Source organism: Pteropus alecto, unplaced genomic scaffold, assembly GCF_000325575.1.
Source record: "Pteropus alecto unplaced genomic scaffold, ASM32557v1 scaffold223, whole genome shotgun sequence".
In the NCBI taxonomy this organism is placed as follows: domain Eukaryota; kingdom Metazoa; phylum Chordata; class Mammalia; order Chiroptera; family Pteropodidae; genus Pteropus; species Pteropus alecto.
The window spans coordinates 644,350-657,123 of record NW_006434441.1 but is presented as its reverse complement, the minus strand read 5'-3'; the positions used below and the strand labels follow the sequence as shown (position 1 = coordinate 657,123).

The window sequence follows — 12,774 nt, the reverse complement described above, 5'->3', positions numbered from 1 at the left end:
AACTCCTACTCTGAAGCAGCCTGACATCACAGAAATCGCGTGGAGTTTAGAGTCAGTCCGTCATGTGTACACACAGCGGGTTCTTCGGTGTGTCTGGAGGCCAAGCCTGTCCCCTTCCCTGTGTTCGTGACCCGATCTCTGGACAGAGTGAGGAAGCGGTTGATTATGAAGTGAAGGGCAGGCAGGTATGTGTGGGTTGAGGTTGGTGTTCAGTCCGAGCTCTCCTCTGGGCCGGTGGCAGTTACCTCTCCCATGTCCACCTCTTCTCTAGGACAAACTCCTAGTGCTTTTAAACATTTTTTTAAGTGTTTTTTTTTTTTCTTTAATATAACAAAGCTAAGTCATTCTTCTTTGGATTTTTTTTGGAGGAGAAAGTAGGCAAAGTGAAAGGCTGCTGTATCTCAGAGAGGGCTTGCGTAGTTAAATAAGACCACCGATATATTTGTTTTGAGCATTTTTAGGTTAAGGTCATAACTTGCATGCTAATTGCATATGTATGTGCACATTAAGCGGAAACGCCAAGTAGAACTGGCAGCATCTGCTCTAAGAGTGTTTGGCCCTGCCTTTCCCCAAACTATCTGCCTATTGATCCTTAGCCACCACAGGTCTGTTTTGATGGTTGATGAATAGAATTGACATGCATTCAAGAATTCTTCAAAGAAACAATACCATGGGCTCTGAGAGTTTTGGAAAAAGAGACTTGGATCTCACCTGGTGTGGCTCTCCCACTTACTGAAAGGACCCAGGTGGCTGAGAGGTCGAAGCGCCAGCCCATGGCCTACCAGCGCTCAGCAGCTCACATTTTCCACTCCTTAGTCTGGTGTCCTTTGTCACTGTGATTTATTTGCTATGGCTTTTCCGCAGTAGACTTGCTAAATTTAAGCCTGCCTTTTTCCATTGCAGACATAAATCCTGTCTGCCTACGGTGTGCCTACATACACAGTTAGGTCATCGCCAAATTTTACATTGCTGCACACACCTCAGAAATCTGTGTCCACCAAACCCTGAGCAGAGGGAAGTCCTTTTGTGGGTCTTAGGCATTTCTCTAAATTTGTTTCTCAACAAAGTACTAAGCACACAGTTTGGGAGAACAAAACCAGGTTGCCCATCTCTCTGTGTTCACCTAAGACATGAGCTTAGCCATCTGGTGGCCACACTGCTCACGCGGCCCTAGTGCCTTCCCACAGTGCAGTGACGTTTGTGGGTGTTCTGTGGCTGACACCCTCATCCTTAGAGGCGTGCACTGCCCAAACTTCACTGCGCTGCCTCTGCTGCACGCGGTGTGGTGGGCGAACCCAGTGATGGAGATCAAATGCCTATTTCTGGGCTTGGTGTCGTGTTAAAAATAAAACTGATGAGGGCATGTCTTCTCCCTTTTAAATGTCTTCTAAATAGAAAGGAAAAACAAAAGAGCCAAAGCTGAAAATACATTTCACTCTGTTTTTCTCCCCTGAGGTTCTATTTTTAAAAAGTTGTTTTGGTCCAGGGTTAGAGTTTTCTTATATTCCTAAAACAACCTGTGCTACAGATGGCAAGGTTGGGTGGGGAATAGCGTGAGTGCAGAAGGAAGGGTCTCGTTCTGGGGGCTGAAAGTGGGGAAGCCGTGTGGAGCGGTCTCCCCCGCAACATGCAAAGGGAGGACTCAGCACAGTGGCACGAAGGCGAGACGGGCGGGCTGTTCTTTGCTATAGGAAGTTCTGGGTCTCTGCCTTGAGAGCTGGGTTAGGAGGAGCAAGGCAACAGGTCACTTTTTTGGGTGCCCTTCTCTCCCCAGTGTTGGACTGGTGGTGCTGTCCAAGGGGCTTGGCCTCTGCAGACAGAATACTTTTCTTGCTCAGTTGTGACTTGCAGGAGTTCTGCTGTTTTCCTCAAAGGGAATAGTCCTGAGTATTTGCATGTCGAGTACCCAGAGGTTCAGGAGACCAGGCACACATTAGTGTCCTGGAGTAAGACTGGCATTTGCGTTTGCTGAGAAGTTTCCGGCTGGAAGGTTAGAGGCTGGGTCCTCCCAGACAGAATGTGGTGCCATTTGAGACCAGAGCATGGGGCCAGGCAGAGGCAGGAGATGCGGAGGGAGGTGGGGACAGTGTGGGTCAGGGATGGGCACCTTGGTAGGCTTCCAGGCCTCACTCTTCAGTCTTCTCAAACGTGCCTCCCTGTGTGCAGGTGAATGGAGCGAGGCCCTGTACCCCCTGCTGACCACGCTCACGGACTGCGTGGTCATGATGAGTGACAAGGCCAAGAAGGCGATGGTCTTCCTGCTCATGCAGGACCGCGCGCCCACCATAGCTGCCTGCCTGAGCCTGCAGCACCGCCGCGACGTGGTCTTCTGCCAGACCGTAAGCCCCGCGCCCCCAGACAGGCCCAGGAGTCTTGCCCCTCACTGCACGCAGGAAGAGCCAGGTGTTCTCCTGCCTGTTGCCTGTACATTTATTTAATGCAGAGGGAGGAAGCTCCTGATGGGTCTCCTGTAGGAGAGGGTCTGATTCCACCCTAGAGCCGGTGCTGAGAGGATTCGCATACCTGCTCCCCCTGCACTGAGGATGCGGTGGCGTTACAGATGGCTCAGGCCCCTTTGCCACCGTTTTTCCCCCTACAGAGCAGTTTAATGAGAGGACATGGATGTTCGCTGTCAGCGTGATCCAATCTGTTGTTTATAAAACAGCAGGAGCTGGGTTCTGTGCTGGCACACAGCTCAGTTTCAGTGGCTGCTGTCAGTGGCAGAGGGGAGAGCTTACACGAGTGTCACAGGTTTCATTGTTACTAGTCATCGAATGGGTGAAGTGAACACTGAAGGTGAAGGAGGGCTGGGCTGGCTCTCCATGTGTCCCCCCACCTCCGCCAGGCCTGTCTCATTCTGTGGAAGATCTTCTGCCAAGGAGACTTGCAGAGAGACATGTCTTCTCAGTCTTGTCTCTCGTTATGGTCACCTCAGGTTCCAGCCAGAGCTGGTATGGGTTCCTGAGCGTGTAGACCCTTTCACTGTGGGGAATTGACTCTGGGCTTTCAGAAGGTTCTGAAGCCCAATTAGAGCAGAGGGTGCAAAGTGCTCGGGCTGGGGGGTTGCCATCATGAGCAAGTGTCTGTCCCCTGCAGCTGACTGCGCTCATCTGTGGCTTTGTCATCAAGCTGAGGAACTGCCTTCACGACGACGGCTTCCTGCGGCAGCTCCACACCATCGGGCTGCTTGCCCAGTTTGAGAGCCTGCTGAGCACCTACGGTGAGACCTTGCTCCCACAGTGGGCGCCTGCGAGCCACGCTTTCTTCCTCGGCGTTTCCCTGACCACACAAGGAACGTGCGCTGATTCATAACAGTCTCCAGCATCCCCAAAATGCATACCAAGGAACCAGACTAGACTCCTGTGTCCCCTGGCCCCCATTGGTCTTGTTCCTGGTAGGAGCTTGAAGCTCTTCCCAGCTGAGGGTGAAGGGGCCTTACTCAAGTGGCACTTTCCTGAGGGTCATGGGGCCACTTCTCAGTTGCTCCACGAGCACGGTACTGCCCTGCTTCTCTGTGCAGAAGTCCACATGGGCCTATTTCTGCAGCCACTGTTGATGGAAGGGAAGTTGCTGCATCCAAGGGTAGGGATGTTTTAAAATTTCATAGGTATTTTCAAATTGCTCTCTAAAAAGGTTCTGTTCTCCCCATCTTCATTTTTTGGTTTTCTCTTAGCAGGTAAAAATGGATCATTTAAAAAAGTATTTGTTAGTCTTTGGATTGTAAGACATCAGTAAACATTAGGCATATGCAGCGGAAGGGTCCAACCACAAAAAGCTGTTTTATGCTTTCTCTGTCCACTTCCAAAGGGCCAGCTCTGCCTTCTGAGCCCCATGCTGGACAGGACAGCACATTTTCCCGCCAAGTGCGTTTTTAACGTCGAGAAGCGAGTCATCTCGGTAGAGAGGCTCAGAGAGGCCCCTGCCCACACTCTTGTCCCCTCTCATCACAGCCACACCCGATCGTGTCACCTCGCATCTGTGTCCCACCCTGTGACCATGCTGAGGCCACTAGGAGAGTGGTGGTCCCCTCCCCCAACAGTCCTCCTTCCCTCTCTTGTCCAGGTGAGGAGCTGGCCATGCTGGAAGACATGAGCCTTGGAATCATGGACTTGAGGAACGTGACTTTCAAAGTCACTCAGGCCACTTCCAGTGCGTCGGCCGACATGCTGCCTGTCATCACAGGAAACCGGTAGAGTAGTTTTTAAATTCTCAGTCTTCGTTCATGCTCTCTTAATTTTGTTTCATTCTATTTCGTGCAAATAAAGTGCTGGTCACAGCCGCCTACATCAGTGTCACCCTCTTGAAGCCTTATGTCCCTCCCCCGGCCACAGGCCTAACCCCCCTCATTTCCAGGGATGGGTTTAACGTGCGGATCCCCCTGCCTGGCGCCCTGTTCGATGCACTGCCCCGTGAGATCCAGAGCGGCATGCTGCTGCGTGTGCAGCCTGTGCTCTTCAATGTGGGCATCAACGAGCAGCAGACTCTGGCCGAGAGGTGCGTGCCTACCCCTGGGGCCAGGGTGGCCGGCGTGGCCTGAAAGCCTACCAAGGTGCCCGTTCCCGTAGCTCAGAAACGAGCCTCAGCTGCCAGTGCCCTAGGGTGCTGAGAGGAAAAGCCACATGGGCCTCAGGTGGACAGGAATCTTTCCCTCTGAATGATGATGTGGGACCGTGGACAGGCTGCTGTGTAGGAAGTCACCTGCATGTTCATGAGGCCACCTGCACCTTCCTCGTGGTGGCTTTTTTCTGCCCCTCCCCGTCACATCTGGCAGGTCCTGGCCACCTGCAAGGCACGCGGTGAACCTGTGTGGTGAGAAGAGCTAGCTCCTTCACCAGTTTGGGAGGAACAGCTCATCTGGTGTGGTCACACAGGCCAAGTGCAGGACTGTGTCCTCACCCCTTGCCATGGCCCCACTGCCGTCCCCTGTCTTGAGTCCCTCTGGGACTGGAGGACACGGGGCCCCCAGCTGAGCGCTGTGAGTGGTTTCTGTGCTGTGCTGCCCAGGGCTGGTCTGGACTGAGCTTTCTCTGCCACCCTCAGGCAGGCACACCTGCCACAAACTGCAAGGCTCCTGCTAACGAGATGTGTATAAACCCATCTCTAGCACAGCAGACACAACCTTGGGCTTGGGAGGAGGAGGGTGGCTTAGAATTGGGTGTGCAGAGAGAGTGTTAGAGAGAGGCGGTGGTGTCAGCTTGGGTGAGTCACAGTTATGCTCGAAGGAAGCAATGTGACTAACGGTGTCCCTTGTGACCCCCAAAGGTTTGGCGATACATCTTTACAAGAAGTTATCAACATGGAGAGTTTAGTGCGTTTAAATTCCTACTTCGAGCAGTTTAAGGAAGTTTTGCCTGAGGATTGTAAGTATTTTTTCACCTGTGACAGGTTCCACCTGTTGTGTCATTTTGGGTACCTGAGCCTTCCGTGCTACTCAGCTGCCTGTGGCCTTCCGGACACCCCTCCGTCCCTGCTCCCTGCCTCCTGGCGGCCTGTCACCCCAGACTCAGCCCATCCAGTCCTCACCCAGAGAGCTGCCCTCAGGCTGTGGCCCTCGCAGGTCCCCTTTCTGCCCGGTTCTCTGCCACCCACGTCACGCAGGGCTCCAGTCACAGCAGATGAGCATTGTGGTCGGGGACGGGGAGTCCTGTGCTCAACATTTTGGGGGACGGCCACTTTGCCATTAACACAACTTGGTGGTGAGGCCAAGGAAGGTGGGACAGGAGCAAAAGCAGCCTGGCGTGGGCTCTCCAGGGCCTGGCTAGCAGCTCTGGACTCTGACCCAGGAGGCTGGAGGAGTGGCACCGTGTAGCCCTCGGCCCCTGGAGAATTGCTGGTCTACATGTGGGAATTGGCTCCCGCCCATGAATTGCCATGTGTGCTTGGTCCATCAGTGGGCAGGTGTTCACTGTACGGGACACTTGGGAGGCCAGGTGGAAGCTGTGGGTGACCTGGAAGGTGAGGCGGTGCTTCTCCAGGAGGCTGCATCCTGACCCACCTCCTCCAGGTGTCCACAGCCTCCATCACAGGCTGACCCTTCTTTCTGTCTGTTTCTGCCTTGCTTTCTGACTGGTGTAGTGCTGGGCATATATCAGGAATGTGAAATAATTAACATTGGATCCTGTATCTACTAGGGTGAGGCTGCATAGTAGACATTGTCTACTTGACCCAGAATCCCATGTATTTGGTTTTAATGTGGGATTCAGGCACTATGGCTGTTCCCTAGATGTGTCCTGAGACTCCTCTTGTTCCCTGGTGATCCCAGTATCTGCACACCCCAGGTTTCTTAGGTGAGGCCATCTGACTGGTCTTGGTTTGAAGGGCCCTGGCAGGGTCTGGAGATGCCATGGTGGCCGAGGGAGCTGTTAGGTGAGAAGGCACCTGCCTGGGTCACTCCAAGTTCACCTGCAGGAGGCAGTGCTTCCCACATCCCCCCGGGGTTGGCCAAGCCCACCCAGTGGTCAACACCCCCTGCCCTGAGCGCCCTGCATCCTGACAGAGGTCGTGAAGCCAGATGGGTCTCCTTCCTTTGATGGTCAGTGTCCACCCTCCAGCCTGTTGGAAGAGCTGAAAGGTAACCTTTGCAGGTGGGACTGGAATGACAGTGAATGTAATTAGGTGCTCACCACACTGGCAACCAGTCCAGGCCCTAAACAACCCTCCTTTATTGCTTAAATCACACTAAACTTCCAGCTTCGACCGGACACTTCATTTTGCTGTTGGTGTGCCAGAGGCCCCCTGGGCTGCGTCCCTAGGCCTAGCACCAGCTCTCGACCTCTCTGTTCCAGGCCTACCCCGGTCCCGGAGCCAGACATGCCTGCCTGAGCTGCTGCGGTTTCTGGGCCAGAACGTCCATGCCAGGAAGAACAAGAACGTGGACATCCTCTGGCAAGCCGCTGAGGTGCGCGTTAGTGTGGGGAAGTCTACTTTCCTGCTGCCAGTAACAATAACAACAAGAACAGGTTCACATCTCAGCCAGGAGCGGAGAGGGCATGTAGCTCCAGGTGGACACGAGAGTCGCCGAGTGTGTCCCTAGACTTGGGCAGACCCTACACGGTGCCCTTGCTTATGGGCTGCCTGAATTCTGATAAGCTTGACACAGAATCTGTCTTCTGGGCCATTTAATAACCAGGCTGATAGCTGTCACCTTCAGAAGCCTGCACAGCCAATGTCAGTGAAAACTAATAGGTCCAAAGGGACCCCATGGTCACTTCTACAGTCCCTTTAGATGACGTTTACCATATGTTGCAGTTTGGTCCTCTCTTTTTCCCCGATTACCTAGCCTTATGTGCTTTCTCACAGGTTTGCCTGTGGGGTTCCAAAGCCCTGCTCTGAGCACGGATGTCAACAGTTTCCCAGCTAGTGGTTCACTCACTCCGGGAGAGGATGGCTTTAATTCGTCTCTGTGGCAGCATGGGGAGCTGTTTAGTATTGGGACTGGCACATACAGACTCAGGGACACAAGTGGCCCCGGATGGCATGCCAGCACACAGGAGGAGGTTGGACACACACACTCTACCCTGGGGGAAGGAGTTGGCCCTGCACTGCCCACTGACACCTGGACCACTCCTGGTTATAGAGCCTGAGGAGCACTTAGGGGCTGTTCCCCCACAGCTTCACAGAAAAGAGTGGTTGCAGAGACCCACGCATACCTTGTTTGAGAACCGCAGTTCAGTTTTTCTCTTGCTACACAATAGGAAAATCATCACCTATAGTGAGGATCAACCATCCCCCATCACCAGGTCCAAAAAGCAGCCCATCCAGCTGGTATTCTTGTTCCCAGCAGAGGCCCCACGGCATAGAAGCTTCAGAGGTAGAGGGTCTCAGAGACCCGTGGCAGTGGCAGTTCTCATTGTCCATCTGGGGCCTGCCGGGGGACAGATGAGTGTGAGGGTGATCATGCCAGGCCACTTGGGTGCTAGTTTCTCTCCCTCCTCTGACCAGAGCCACCTCCCTTTCTGGATCTCATTTTTGTTTCTATGTAAGCAGGGGGTCCTTGGCTAAACAGCTAGAATATTGCTTGCTCATCAGTGCAGTATCTGGTGCAGGCCCACAGGCCCTTATCTAAAGCTCATATGGCCAGATGGTTTGGAATTCACAGGTTTCCACATTTTAGAGGTGACATGGTATACAGTTGGTACACGTGTGTATGACATGGTAGATGGATGGTGCGCGTGCATGTGTGATGTGATGCGGGTACAGTTCAGCGTCCCTGGGGGAGTCTGAGGTAAGTAACCCTTTAGGATTAGACTTATATTTTTTCACTGAGATATATGACAATTTATACAAAATGGGATAAATAAAGGTCATAAATAAGTTTATACCAGCTCAGATTGGGTGTGCTGCCAAATGAGGTTGCCAAAAAATAAAAAATAAAACTTTTGTTTTAGGGCTTTCTGGATTTGGGGACAGCGTACCTAGGGTTGTATCTAGTGGTGCAGAGGAAATGACCCAAAACACCCTTCCCATGGGGAGACAGGATGCCCTGAGGTGCCCTGTTCCTAGCCTGGAGGCAGCCCCTTGCATGTGGGGGGAGGCGTACTGACACCTGACCCGGTGCCAGGGCCCCGAGTGCGGTGAGGAGGGGAGTAAAGACCAGTAGGTCTGTGTTGTGCCTTCCAGAAAGGCCCAGGAACCTGACCGGAGCTGTGAGCTGCTCTGACCTTCAGTTGGTCTTTGCTGTCCCCCACCACTTTCCAGGGGGCCAGCACCAAAGGGCTGAACGTGACAAGATGGTGTGGGCACAGTTTGGAAGAGGGTAGCTGGTGTGGGCACAGTTTGGAAGAGGGTAGCTGGTGTGGGCACAGTTTGGAAGAGGGTAGCTGGTGTGGGCACAGTTTGGAAGAGGGTAGCTGGTGTGGGCACAGTTTGGAAGAGGGTAGCTGGTGAGGTAAGCAAACAGATGGTGGCCCTTCAGGTGGGGCCTGGGCTGAGCGGGAGCGTCTTGTGGCAGCAGGTGCAGAGGATGGCCTGGGTGGGCTGCAGAAGATGGCCAGGGTGAGGGCAGCCCACACAGTGACTGCCAGCACCGAATCTGGCAGATGTGGGAGTGCAAAGCAGGTGCAGAAGAAAGGCCTGGGCCTGGGGTAAACTGTCACCACATCCCAGCCAGGCCCCCCGCAGCTCTGTCTAGGGTGAGGGCGTCTCCATTTTGTGCAGTCTCCCCTCTAAGTGCAGCCTCTCCTGTTGGCAGATCTGCCGCCGCCTTAATGGAGTCCGATTCACCAGCTGCAAGAGCGCCAAAGACCGTACCGCCATGTCGGTGACGCTGGAGCAGTGCCTGATTCTGCAGCACGAGCATGGCATGGCCCCGCAGGTCTTTACCCAGGCCCTGGAGTGCATGCGCAGGTGAGTCTGCGCCCGCCTCCCGCTGCTGACCCACGGGTCCCGCTGCTGCCTCCCAGGGCTCCCTGGCACAAGTCCCCTCAACTCCAGTGTCATGCTCTAGTTTGACTTTGGAAAATTCACTAGTGTCTACAAAGTCAAACCATAGGTGCTATCAAATTTGAGTCACTGTTTCTTTTTAAGTCAAGGGGGAAGCAAGGAGCTGGCTGTCTCTAGAGCAGGACTACATGGGAATAGGTAGATGGGGCCAGCTCAGGTGTCAGGAGATGACTGACACAAGGGAGCCCCATGAAAGCCGTTTGGCACATGGCCTTCCCCCAGCCACCTGCCTTGCTGTGGATGTGAGTTAGGTCCCCAGCTGTTTCAGCAGGCATCTGCTGCATACATCACATGCACATCCTTTCAAACCTGAGTGACAAGTACGTCTGCAGGTTGCACGATCTGCTCCGCTTCTCCCCTAGCAGTCGACACAGTTTGCTTTTATAAGCCGAGTGTCAGATGAGTGTTCTGTGATTATGGCAGCCACCTGCCAATGGGCTGTGGCAACCTTGCCCTAATGGTGTTCTGATTCTGAGGCAGCGGGCGTGTTTGCAGAGCGAAACCCAGGACTAGCACCTGTCTGCTGCTGGCCGAGGCCTTGTTTCAAGCACTGCCGGGGCGCACCTTGCCTCCCACCCCAAAAGAAAGGATAAGAACCTGGTTTTCCGTCTCCTTCACTGTAGTCGCCAATGCTGTCATAGTCTCGTTTCCAACAGTCACCCCTACTGAATGTTCTGTGTCATTTGTCCTCTCACCAGACTCCGCAGCGTTCAATTCTCTTATCCTTTCTATATTTCTGCTGTTTGACCTTCTCACAATGATGCACAAAAGCCACACCAAGCGCCTGCCTCTTGATAACAGCATTTTGTACAAATGGAATCTTCTTGTCCGTTTCGTCTTTCCAAGTTCATCTAAACCTCTCTGTCACCTCAGGGCCATCTCTTCATGCACTTCCAGAAGGTTCACCAACTCCCTGCCTTGGCCATGGGGAAGCAGTGGAGGCTCGGAGACCTTGACCGGGGCAGCCTTGACCAATGGCCTGTCCTCAAGGGGTTTGTGTCCGTCAGGCTCAGTGTCCCTGGTGTCATCAGGGTGACAGGGCCTGGGCTTCCAGCCACCTGTGAGGTGGCAGGAGGAACTGCTCTGGTGACACACAGACCTCGGCCAGCAAAGAAACAAGAGAAGTGGAGAGGGGATGTCTATGGTTTTTGGAACAAATAGTAGGATCAGGTTTACTCAGGAAAGCAAATGAAGCCTGAGATGTCACTGGGGGCAAAATGACAAAACTGTAGCTCTCCTGCTTCGGGCACATTGTGACAAGGCAGGGTTCTCTGGAAAAGATATTGATGTGAGGAAACTGAAGGCAGCAGGGAAAGACCCACTATGAGGTGGACTGACCCCATACGAGAAGCCATAGGCTGAGTCTACAGGAGCTGAGCACGGTTGTGAGGACAGGATATTGAGGACAGGATTCTGTTTCACTCATTCATAGTTGCCAGGAGTTGGTGCCAACTCACCGGCATGTCTCACACGCACACACGCACAGACACAGGTATGAGTGTGATTAACACATACATTGGTGAGCCAGTCCCTGAATAATACAGAAAACACACACATGTGCAATTTTGCTTGTTGTTTTAGCCTTTTTTTATTTAACTGACTTGTAAGCATTTTTTCGGGTTAATAAATATAGATCTTGTCATTTTTAACACAGCACAGTTTATCCAGTTTGTGGTCATTGACTGTTTGAGCTGTGTGTGGCTTTTGAGCACTTTAAAGGGTGCAGCCAATGTCCTCAGGTATACTAGCCACATCTGCCCATTGATTCATTAGATCGAAAAGCATACATACCTTTCGTAATGCTTTTCATTCAGATTGACACACTGTTCCCATAGCAGTCACAGCCCCTCCCCGTGTCGACCACTGAGGGTTTGCTTATCCACCCTCTGGGTGTCACCATTCCTGTCACTGTTCTGAACACTTCCGAGTCTGTACAACCAGCGTTGTTTCCTTCTATTAAGGGTGAGGACCCCAAGGTCCTGAACAGGAGACGCCCCTTGTGGGAATAGGCACCATCTCCTCAGCCTCCCCTGCCTCTCTGAAATCCCCACCCACCTTCAATGATGTTTGTCTTTTTAAAGTTTCTTATTTGTGTTTTCCTGAATTTTCTAAAACCTCCACAGTGAACATGTGCCACCTTAACAATCCCTCACGAAGTTACTAACAGAGCAAAGCCGGGTACCGCCCGCCCCTGCCCGCCCCCAGAATCATGGCGCCAGCCCAGGGTGTAGAGCTGGCTGCTGCCTTGTCCACCTGACCTTGCAGCATCTCAGGCTTCCACCACATACGTGTGCTCTGAGGTGACACTGTCACATCTTATTTCCATGTATTCCGGATCATCCCATGTTGAGGGCATGTGTTCATAGCCTGCAAGCCCGAGGTGATCGGGTCACTGACTGGCACTCCTGGCTGCAGGGGTAGCCAGGATCTGTCAGCCGAGAGCCCTATGGAGGCAGCAGTAGGTAGTGGCCGTGCCCTTGAGTGGAGCAGGTGTTCGGCTCCCCTGCTTTCTCGCTTGCATCTGACCGATGGGAGAAGGGAGCATGCAGGCCAGGGTGTGGGTGGGCGGAGGTGGTTGGGGTTGGGGCACAGTGGTGCTGAGGCTGTTCTCCTGGAGGCCTGGGTGGGCAGTGGCGGTGGCAGTGCTAGCAGCAAATGTTGAACAACCAACCCTCTCTCCAAGGAAAAAAAGTCCTGATCTTCATTGTTTGCCAATTTCTGTGGCATAAATACTCCCACTGGGACCTATTTCAAGCTACCAGTGTGACACCGTGGAACATGGAGTTGGGAAAGATGTGTACACTCGGCTCTTGCCAGCTATCTGAGCTGATTCCTGGTCATCTCTGTCCCCTGTCTAGGGGCTGAAACACTCATGGAGTATGCTTTCCTAGTGGCCACAGTGACCCCCCAGACTGCTCTGGTTGGGGATGTGACAGTACTTGCAGCATGGAAAGTGTCCCCTGTCACAGTGGCACTTCCCAGCAGGGTCAGTCCAGGATGTCCAGCTTCCTTAGGGAAAGCCCAGGAGGACCTCCTGCCTGCCTCTTTCTCAGGGGTCCTCATAGGGCACCCACCGTGTCCCAGTACCTCTGATTCCATGTCACTGTTGCCACTCGGAGTGCCATGTCCAGAGAATGTGGTTGTGGAGCCCTAAGTTCTGGCTGCATCTCACCTCAGGACATTTCTTCTGAACCCAAAGTGGGGGGACTCCAGATTTACCAGTGCAAGCTTTGTTGGATGCCATTCTTGGGGACAGAATGAAAAGTTGGAGCTACCAGTAGCCGACGCCCTGCCACCGCTCTACCTGAAAGCCAGGGCGAGACTAGTTAGGGC

General features: G+C 53.2%; 1 protein-coding gene across 6 annotated transcripts in view; it reads left to right on the top strand.

Annotated features, from left to right (window-relative positions):
- Positions 1-12,774, top strand: part of INPP4A (inositol polyphosphate-4-phosphatase type I A) — an 88,610-nt gene that overhangs the window by 60,057 nt on the left and 15,779 nt on the right. For all 6 annotated transcript variants that reach the window (XM_015587424.2, XM_025045027.1, XM_025045028.1 and 3 more), the window contains 7 exons: positions 2,167-2,339; positions 3,097-3,220; positions 4,063-4,189; positions 4,354-4,494; positions 5,263-5,360; positions 6,786-6,898; positions 9,191-9,345. In XM_015587424.2, coding sequence (XP_015442910.1) covers positions 2,167-2,339; positions 3,097-3,220; positions 4,063-4,189; positions 4,354-4,494; positions 5,263-5,360; positions 6,786-6,898; positions 9,191-9,345 — 931 coding nt within the window. The remainder of the gene's footprint in view (positions 1-2,166; positions 2,340-3,096; positions 3,221-4,062; positions 4,190-4,353; positions 4,495-5,262; positions 5,361-6,785; positions 6,899-9,190; positions 9,346-12,774) is intronic.